At 46.5% G+C, this 10,787-nt stretch overlaps 1 protein-coding gene across 2 annotated transcripts in view; it reads right to left on the bottom strand.

Annotated features, from left to right (window-relative positions):
* Positions 1-7,514: 7,514 nt before the first annotated feature.
* The window catches only part of pmepa1 (prostate transmembrane protein, androgen induced 1), a 32,366-nt gene continuing 29,093 nt past the window's right edge, over positions 7,515-10,787 (bottom strand). For both annotated transcript variants that reach the window (XM_056385359.1, XM_056385366.1), the window contains exons 3-5: positions 10,596-10,646; positions 10,130-10,482; positions 7,515-9,720 (exon numbers count right to left, since the gene is read on the bottom strand). In XM_056385359.1, the coding sequence (XP_056241334.1) occupies positions 9,405-9,720; positions 10,130-10,482; positions 10,596-10,646 (720 nt within the window). In that variant the 3' untranslated portion in view covers positions 7,515-9,404. The remainder of the gene's footprint in view (positions 9,721-10,129; positions 10,483-10,595; positions 10,647-10,787) is intronic.

The following is a 10,787-nucleotide window of genomic DNA, read 5'->3' as shown; positions in this document are numbered from 1 at the left end:
TGTGCTCTGGTTATCAGCTGGTTATCAGCTGGTTATCAGCTGATTGATAAACTATCACAGCTGTTATCAGAGTGTAACGTCCTGTTCTAATGACTCCATTCAACATCAAGGAAATATCATTTACAACAACGTCTGGGTCAAAGGTCAAAGGTCAAAGGTTTATATCCTCTGTAGAAAATTACTGGAGTTCATTTTCTTTTACCTTTTCATATTTAAATCTTTCCCTCCTTTCTGTCTTCCTCCCTTCCTACTCTATCCTCCCTCCCTTCCTTCCTGGTGAACTCGTACTGAGAGACACATGTTGAAACACCAGGTGTCATTATTTTATCTATAACTTATCACTGATGACATCACTGATGACATCACTGTCAAATGGAAAAAGCAAAAAACAAAGAAGAGACAAACAGAGGGACGACAAGACCGTCAGAGGTTATCAGCTGTCTGTGTGTGTGTGTGTGTGTGTGTGTGTGTGAGTGTGTGTGTGATGTGTGTGTGTGTGTGTGTGTGTGAGTGTGTGTGTGTGTGTGAGTGTGTGAGTGGTGTGTGTGAGTGTGTGTGTGTGGTGTGTGTGTGTGTGTGTGAGTGTGTGTGTGTGTGTGTGAGTGTGTGTTGTGTGTGAGTGTGTGTGTGTGTGAGTGTGTGTGTGTGTGAGTGTGTGTGTGTGTGTGTGTGTGTGTGAGTGTGTGTGTGTGTGAGTGTGTGTGTGTGTGTGTGTTGTGTGAGTGTGTGTGAGTGTGTGTGTGTGAGTGTGTGTGTGTGTGAGTGTGTGTGTGTGTGTGTGTGAGTGTGTGTGGTGTGTGTGTGTGAGTGTGTGTGTGTGTGTGTGTGTGTGTGTGAGTGTGTGTGTGTGTGTGTGTGTGTGTGTGTGTGTGTGTGAGTGTGTGTGTGTGTGTGTGTGTGTGTGAGTGTGTGTGTGTGTGTGTGAGTGTGTGTGTGTGTGTGTGTGAGTGTGTGTGTGTGTGTGTGTGTGTGAGTGTGAGTGTGTGTGAGTGTGTGTGTGTGTGTGTGTGTGTGTGTGTGTGTGTGTGTGTGTGTGATCAGGGAAAAGGAAAGGAGATCCAGGTTCATTAAGTCACATCGACCCACTTCTTTTCCGTCGTCAGAACCTGATGAAACGTCGTCCTGCTGCATCTGAGTCATAAACCAGCCTGAACAGCGTTTGTCCGACTGCCAGCTGTGCCGTAAGACAGACAGACAGGCTGATAGCAGAGAGACAGACAGGTGCTACAGTGAGTGGTGAGATAACCTGTGTGACCTCACTGAGGTGAGCGCTGACGTAGGAACTGGCACCGGCAGGAACGAGAGCGAGTCACTGGAATCTGATCGATACCTGACGCAGAGCCAGAGATCAGCTGACGCACACTGACCCGTCACCTGCAGCTCACCGCTCCTCTCTCCAGGCTGATCCCGAGTCAGTCCAGACGAGTCCGAGTCCGGTCTCACGCTGCTCCTCCAGCTCACTTTCACCTGGAGGTGAGATTCTGTTTCCAGGTGTGATCCAGGTAAAACATCTGTATCTGTCTCTGTCAGTGTGTGAAGTGACATCAGGTCACAGACTAACAGCTGATCCAGAAGTCCTCTCTCCACTCACTCTGTGGCTCCTTTCCTTACCTCCTTCACTCCTTCCTTCCTTCCTTTCCTTCCCTCCTTACCTCCTTCACTCCTTCCTTCCTTCCTTTCCTTCCCTCCTTACCTCCTTCACTCCTTCCTTTCTTTCAGTCCTTCCCTCCTTCCTTCCTTTCCTTCCCTCCTTACCTCCTTCACTCCTTCCTTCCTTCCTTTCCTTCCCTCCTTACCTCCTTCACTCCTTCCTTTCCTTCCCTCCTTACCTCCTTCACTCCTTCCTTTCTTTCAGTCCTTCCCTCCTTCCTTCCTTCCTTCCCTCCTTACCTCCTTCACTCCTTCCTTCCTTCCTTTCCTTCCCTCCTTACCTCCTTCACTCCTTCCTTTCCTTCCCTCCTTACCTCCTTCACTCCTTCCTTCCTTTCCTCCTTCCCTCCTTACCTCCTTGTCTTTCCTTCTTACCTCCTTCCTTTCCTTCACTCCTTCCTTCCTTTCCTTATTTTCTCTTTGTTTCCAGAACGTTATCATATTATATCATATCACACACACACACACACACACACACACACATTCACACACACACACACTCACACACACACTCACACACACTCACACACACACACACTCACACACACACTCACACACACACACACTCACACACACACACACACTCACACACTCACAAACACACTCACACACACACTCACACACACTCACACACTCACAAACACACTCACACACACACTCACACACACACACACACACACACACACACACTCACACACACACACACACACTCACAAACACACTCACACACACACTCACACACACTCACACACTCACAAACACACTCACAAACACACTCACACACACACTCACACACACACTCACACACACACACACTCACACACACACACACACACTCACAAACACACTCACACACACACTCACACACACTCACACACTCACAAACACACTCACAAACACACTCACACACACACTCACACACACACTCACTCACAAACACACTCACACACACACTCACACACACACTCACAAACACACTCACACACACACTCACACACACACACACTCACACACACACACCGGCTTTAGTAAAGAGCTCCACCTGCTGGAGGCTGGTTGACGTTACACAGGTTTCTGTCTGATAAAACTGTAAAATGATGATGATGTTTAATGAAGGAGGAACTTGAAGATTTTACTGATGAGCTTTTAAAACACTGAGTCACTGATGAATATGAGTTCACATGAATGAAGACGTATCTGATTCTTTGTTGCTCATTATCAATGTGAACACAGTATTAATCAATATTACAGTGTCTCCTGTGAGAAGGAGAAATAAACTGTTCTTTAAAAACACAGCAACGTCTAGAAAAATGTTTTAGAAAGAAAAGTGTAGTTTCATAATTCATCTCAAATCATAAATAAAGACGCAACAGGAAACCTTCACCACTTTACAGACAAAGAGACGACTCTCAATCAATGATCAATAAATCAACTACAGAAGAGACAGGAACATATTTATAAAGGTTTTATTGGTTTTAAATTGAAGGCTAACTGAAATGTGTCGATTCAAACCAAGTTCTGTGACAACAACAACAAACCAATGATCTTCAGTTTGGAACAAACGGTGAAGAAAATAAGAACAAACCCAGCAACACGAAGACGTCCAATATAAATAAAAATAAACCGTTTTAATACACAAGCAAATATTATCATTGAGAATAAGTAGGCCTCTAAATAACTGAGCCATGCTGTGACAGGAAACAGGTCTGGACCTGGACCTTCAGAACCAGGTTCATCTGTGGAGGAGTGAAAGAGTTAATCTGAGTTCCTGTGCTTTCTACCTGGTCCTGATCCCGACCAGGTGACATGATGCAGGTGAAGTGGACAACAGGTGGGAGACTTCTACAATAGTCTCTCTCTCACACACACACACACACACACACACACACACACACACACACACACACACACACACACACAATGCCTGAACAGCGTCTCTCAGGCTGCGTTCCACTAAAGTCAGATGTGAAAGAATCCCAGCTGCTTCTTTAAAGCAGCTGTTTGTGAGTTTTTGCTATTGCTACATAGCTAACGTTAGCATTGAGAGCTAACAGAAGAAACGTTGCCCCTTTAACTTTTAGGATTTTCTTAAACTTTCAAACACTGTCACTATCCAGGAAGTTAGCTGCTGAACTCCAGCTTTAGCAACATGATGAGTTTAAGGTTGTTATTTCACAAACACAGCTTCAGTGGTCGTAACGAAACCTCTGACTTTCTGACGTCTCTGGAACGCAGCACGAGAACTTGCTGAGCTGCATCTGAAAATATTCTGCAAAACTAGTTCAGAAATATGGAAGTTCATTCATGCCAAAAATTATAAAGATACAAATAATAAATAGTAAATCTCGTAGAAGAAGAAAAGTTAAAAAGATAAAAAACAAAAGTTAAAAAGACAAAATTAAAAAATACTAAAATAGAGAAAAATAAATAGGAAATCTGATAATTTTGACTCAAACTTTGTGTCCATGTAAAACTGTAAAAAACTAAAACAAACATTAAAAACAAACAAACAAAACTCAAAGGAAACAGGAAGTTGAATTCTTTTCAAGATAAACCTTTAAACTTTGAGTCTTGTGAATAAACATTTTTTGGCATGAATGGGCTTCCATACTTCATGTCCGTGTTGGAGCAGTAAGAATTTGTCTTTATATTTCGTCCGACAGGGACAGAGAGTTTGAGGACAGATGACGTCTCCGTGGAGCCCGGGCTCCAGAAGGCACATGAGTAGACGCTGGACCGGGTCTGGAGACAGGATGATTAGGGGGGTAGAAGACCAGGACCAGGACCAAGACCAGGACCAAGACCAGGACCAGGACCAGGACCAGGACTCCATGTTTATATGAACAGAAGAAGTCGGTACTTGAACTTGTGACACACTTTGAACTAGAAAGGGCACTTAGAAGCAGAAGTACATGTTCTTGTATTTACAGCAGCTTCTGTGTGTGTGTGTGTGTGTGTGTGTGTGTGTGTGTGTGTGTGTGTGTGTTAGGTAGTTTCACTCTCAGTCGGTTTTACAAATGAAATCAATAAAGTTGTTGATGGATTGACAATAAATCGACCTTGTTTGTTCTCAAGTGAATAAACAACAACAATAAAAACAACATTGATCACTACGTTAAAAGACTAATATTATCAAAAAGGCAAATAGTAGGTGTGTATTGCAACGCTCTCTGCGGCATCACTATCAAAACATCTTCATCATCATCATCCTCAATCTCATCGTCATCCAATCATCATCATCATCACCATCATGCGAGGCGGTAAGGAGGCGTGGCCGGGGATGATTGACAGCCCGAGCTGGCCACTCACATTTAGCCCGTCTCAGCACAGGCAGGCACACATGTAACCACATAGCAACAACAACAAACCATGAACGTTTCCACGGAGACCCAACGACAACCGGCCAATGGCAGCGAGGGGGCCGGCCTGAGAGGAGCTCTGTCATTGGATGGCAGGCGTCTCTAGGGAACAGGTAGAGCTCGTTCAGATAGGAAGAGGGAGGGTGTGTGTGTGTGTGTGGTCCACAATGAGAGAAAAAATGTACGTGGATGAATGAGAGTGCACCTGTGTGTGTGGTTGGTCTGGTTCTGTGTGTGTGTGTGTGTGTGTGTGTGTGTTTAGTTTTAGTCTAGACAGCTGGAGGTCTTTCCCAGGACACTTGGTGATTATTAACACTTTCGTTGCTCTGGGAGACGTCGTCCTCTGACTTTATAAAATCTGCTGCTGCTGTTAGTTCATGTGTTAACTAACTAACTAACTAACTAACTAACTAACTAACTAACACTCACACTGTCTTAAAGCAAAGACAAACATGTGAGCAGTTCACAGAACTCTCAGGTCTGTCTTCTGACAGTGTCACATGTAGAACCAGTAATGGTCCGGTTCTGGTTCCTCCTGGTGACAAAGGAACAGTTCCACATTTAAAATGATGTGTTGATTTGTTCATTTGTTTAGTTGCTGAGAGTCAGATGATCAGATTGATGCCATTCTCTTGTCTGTGCAGCAGGAGAGCTAACTGTGCTAACTTAGCTTAGCACAAAGACTGGAAAACAAAGGGAAACTGTTAGCTTAGCTCTGCCCAGTTAGCTAACTGTGCTAACTTATTCGCTTATACCTGATTCGCTCACATAAAACATTACAAATACCTTGTACATGTTTTCTATGTGACGGAGAGAGAGTGCAGGTGAGACACACCTCAACGTCCTGCTACAGTCAGGCTAGCTGTTTCCTACTGTCTCCAGTCTTGATGCTAAGCTAAGTTAGCCGGCTGCTGCTGGTAACTTCACATTCACTGTGCAGACAAGATAAACATGGACTCGAACACAACCCAGAACCATAAACAGAACCAGAACCAGAACCAGTGTGTGTGTGTGTGTGTGTGTGTGTGTGTGTGTGTGTTTTTCCCTCCTCCTCTTGTCTGTTTTTATATCGTCAGTCAGCGCGACTTTCCCTGAAGCCAGTTTCATTTATCAATTATTATTAATTATTGATCACTGTCATTACTTTGTGATCAGGACCGTCCAGTCTCCTCATACCCGCTGCAAACCCTCCACAACAGGAACCAGAACCACGTCAGAACGGGGACCGCCCAGTCCAGACACCAGTCAGAGAGGGGGAGGGAGGAGGGGGGAGGAGGGGGGTAAATAAATTAAAGTCACTTTGGGACCAGGCTCATAATCTCATAACGAGGTGAAAGGTGATTAATGCTTTGATTGATCTGATCATCACTGCTTTGGGTCAAGAGATTAATTTCCTCATGATTTGTTTTTCTTCAAGTGGTCGTCATAGAAACGACAGAGACAGAGAGAGGAGGGGAGAGGTGGGGGGGAGTCAGCATCTGATCATGAATCTTCTCTTTGTCTTAGTTACAGGGTTTTAATCTGACGACATGTTCATGTCTCAAAGCATGAACTGACTTCCTGTTTACACCTGATGACATCACTAACAGCTGTTTTGAAAGTTTATACAGAGGTCTACACATCTGGATAAAAAATATTTACGTATTTAAATCCTACAAAATAAAAGTGTTTAAGTGTTGTTTTATGTTGATGATGTCATCAAAATATAAAAAAATAATGTGTGTGAGTGAGAGAAGACAAAGGAAGTCAGACCCCCCCCCCCCAGGGGTTTTGGCTGCAGTGTGGTTTACTGCCTGTGGAGGGCGCTGTTGCATAAAGACTGGACTCTCAGAGCTCAGGGACGAAGGAGCCTTCCGTCACCTGCACGTTGCCATAGCGACAACACGAGACGAGCTGCTTTTAACACTCGTGTCACTTTTCAACACTTCAGCGTGTTAGTTTATCACAACTCGCCTCGTGCTGCAAAGACTTCTGCTCCGACACCGAAACGCACAAGGAGAAGACTGAACGTGCTGGACTACGGTGGCCCTGAGGGCTCAACGCTGCAGCTGCACAAACACCTTCATCAGTTGGACACGAGCTGTAAATAAAACACAACCACCGACGGAACGATGATGATCGATGACTGCTCATGTCTGTGAAAATGTCGAGACGATATTTGATTTGTATTTGATATAACCGCATATTACCATGGCAACACGCCATGAAAACGAAACGCAACGTAATGAAACATAACGTAACATAACGTGAAGTAACAACGTAGCGATAACGCAATGAAACAAAACGTAACAATGAAATGAAAGAAAACAAACAGAAACCTAACGAAACGAAGCGTTAACGATCACGTCAGACGGCGTCAATCAGACACGGTAAAGATCACACAACCCTAACGGAAGTGTTTCCAGGGGACGCTAAAGAGTGATGCACCAGGCTGGGACGCACTTCTTAATCAGTGCTTTGAACTTCAAGAGTCACAAAGCATTCAACAACAATTGCGTCCCAGCCTGGTGCATCACTCTTTAGCGTCCCCTGGAAACACTTCCTGTTGTGTGGTGAGTATCTGCAGCTCGTGTCAAACTGATGGAGAAGTTGTTTGTGTTCTAGCTGCAGGGAGTTGAGCTCTCAGGGCCACCGTACTCCACCCCGAGGTTTGAGGTTTTGGAGCCGAAGTCTGTCCGTCTCTTAAACGTGTCTCTGAAGGTCGGACAGTTCCACGTCCAGATGTTGGACTGTGGTTTCAACGTCGCGCTGACAGACGGACGATTGTTGTCTCAGTCCTGGTGCAGTAAAGTGCTGAGAGACGCCCGCAGGAGAGAGAGACCACCACAGAGAGTGTGTGAGAGTGTGTCCACAGCAGTGCACAGTCAGGACCTGTAGACCTGGTTTCTTCGGTGTCACGGAGTCTACGTCTTTTTCCCGCCCCCTCTCTTTCTCTCTCTCTCTCTCTCTCTTCACATTCAAATAAAACTCAGCAGGATTCAGTCCAACTCAGCTTCTTCCTGCTTTTACATTACACTTCGTCCTGATTGGTTCAGACGTTTGTTTGACGTCACAAACTCTGATTAACGTGAACAAACTCGTGTGTGCTTGACTTGTTTGGTCGAGGTAGTGACAACCTGCTTTGGGATTGGCTAACGATTCGGCCAATAGGATGAGAGAGTGAGATAGAGAGAGACAGAGCGACGAGCAGAGCTTTTGATTGGGCCTCACAGGTAATGGATACTAACTCGTGATTGGCTCGCGGGACTCGGACGTTTTGCATAAACCAGGATTTGTTTTTACCCCCCCCCCCCGGTGGTGTCAGGTCTCTCTCTCTCTGTTCATGCCAACAGACAGAGCCCCTTCACAATAAAAGTCTCTCACACGTTCCATCTGCTCATACTTAAAAAATAGTGCAATTCTTTTCAGCAATTATATAAATAACTCTAAATTCGTGCTTTTAAGTTCGCTCTCACTTTGCATACATGTGTGTATATAGACTCCATTTGTAACGTATATACAGGCCGACATGTACGCAGCAACATGTTCCACGTGGACGTTGGCACCCCAACACATTACAGATGTTCCTCTAAAACTAGACGACATAAAAACAACAGAAAAAAACTGATAAGAATCATTTAGTTTAGAAAAATACCCTCGACTTTCTCTGTGTTCGCTCGTCCGTCATATTGCAGATTCTTCTTCTTCTTCTGGGGTGAACAGTCTCCAACTTTGTGCAAAACCTTCTTCAGAAAACATAAAAATAAAAAGGAGGATTTCAGCGACGACTCCTGCGCCAGTCGGTCGACATAAGGCAGAAAAGTTTAGCTCAAGGACCATTAGCTCTGTGCTACATCTAGTTTCAGATAGCGCTAACTACACCTAAACTCTGTCTGTGCTAACGTGCTAACGACATGGCGGAAGCCTGGAGCAGGAGCTGCTGCTGCTGGACTGAGTCGAAGCAGCGACGGTGGATTATCACTAAAAACAAAAACGTGGAAGAACCAGAGACACGTCTGATGTTCCTGTGAGCGCCAGACAAACAAACAAACAAACAACAAACAAACAAAAGGTTCTATAGAAACAAACAGGACAAGTAAATATTTATATTGAGTGAAGTTTGATCAGCCTGATGGAGGAGGGGGGAGGGGGGGTCCTCCCTCTCCGCCCTCTGACCTCCTCCTCTGACATCATCATCTGTCCATCTGAACCGCTCCTCAGACAGGAAGTAGGAAGCTGTGGAACAGGAAGTACCAGGCGTGCTCCTGCAGGAGCGACGTGGTCTCCAGGTGTTCTTACCTGACGTGCTGCCTCCTCCCCGCCCCAGCCCAGACGCTGTCAGCCACAACTACAGCCGACCAATCACAGCGGGCGTTACCGTTGTTCCCGCGGGCCGGGACAGGGGGGGCAGTGCCGTCACACCTGCTGGGGCTTCTGGGATTTCTCTTTCGTGTTCCTTGCGTTTCTGTTGTCCACACTTCCTGGCTGCTGAGGCGGCGGAGGTCGGAGCAGGCCGTGTATGAGCGAGGACGGCGGCGCCTGTGAGGGTGGTACAGTCCGATGGGTGTGGCCGGAGCTCAGGGACGTCGGGTGGTAGTAGTGCCCGATCACCTCGCTGTACGCCGGGGGAGCTCCCTCCACTCCGGTCCCCTGCTTCTGCTGCCGGGACAAGGCCTCCTGGGCCTCCAGCACACTGACGCCTGAGTGGACGCTGGGGGGAGGGGCCTGCAGACTGAGAGAAAAACAACAAGGTCAACACTGACTGAGGGAGCAGGTGGTCAAAGGTCAAAGGTCACAGTGACCTCAGAAAACATGATTTAGGCCTTGTGACATGATATCTCCAGGGACTTTACATTTGGTACAAACGTTCACCTGGACTCAAAGACCAACTGGTCTTTGGTCAAAGGTCAAAGGTCAAGATCAGTGTGAACTCACAAAACCCTTTTTAGCGATTCCTCTAGCCTTGACTCATATTTGATATTTTCTATGACTGTGGAGAAACAGGACGAGACCTGGAACTAATCTGTGTGGCGGAGGGATACGACCACGACGATCTGGTTCTAGTTTTACAGTAACAGTGAGTCGGGGGGGGGGGGGGGGGGGGGGGTTTCAGACTACAGGTGACTGCGTGGTGTAGTTACCTGGCCTGCAGACAGGAGTTGGAGGGGTCGAGGGGATGGGAGTCGAACACCGTCCGGTTGGGCGGGGCTCTGACCGACTCGCGGTTCAGCTCCATCTGCTGCTCCGGGTCTCGGAGCTGCAGGGTGCAGGGGCCCTGGTAGGGCGGGGGCTCCTCCCCGTCTGAGAGGGAGATGGTGGGGGGCAGGTCGATGAGGCTCTGGGGCAGGTAGGGGTACGTGGGCTGGAAGCGACTCGGGGCGTAGGTGTGCTGGAAGCGCTGAGACTGGAGGGGGGGGGGCTGCGACTGAGGCTCCCGCTGAAGGTAGGAGGGGTGGACCCCTCGGTCCGGGGATCGGGGGTTATACACCTGGTGCTGTGGGAGGGATGACATCACGTCACTGCTGATGTCATCATGAGTCTAACGTCACAGATCTGATAGAAACATGATTATTGATTAAATCATGAACCTGATCACTGATCACTCACCTCACTCAGACCACTGCTGGTCCCATCAGAGGACCACAGACCCCCCCCCTCCTGAGAGAGACAGAGACAGAGATGTTAACAATATTTATTTCATTTATATATGCAAGTTAATTACAACAACAAACATTTAGAAATCTATATGTTTATGTGTTTCTTATGAATTAATCTCAGTCTTTTGGACTGTTTATAATA

This window comes from Seriola aureovittata, chromosome 2 (genome assembly GCF_021018895.1).
Source record: "Seriola aureovittata isolate HTS-2021-v1 ecotype China chromosome 2, ASM2101889v1, whole genome shotgun sequence".
Lineage (NCBI taxonomy): Eukaryota > Metazoa > Chordata > Actinopteri > Carangiformes > Carangidae > Seriola > Seriola aureovittata.
This window is presented reverse-complemented; position numbering and strand designations above follow the sequence as displayed.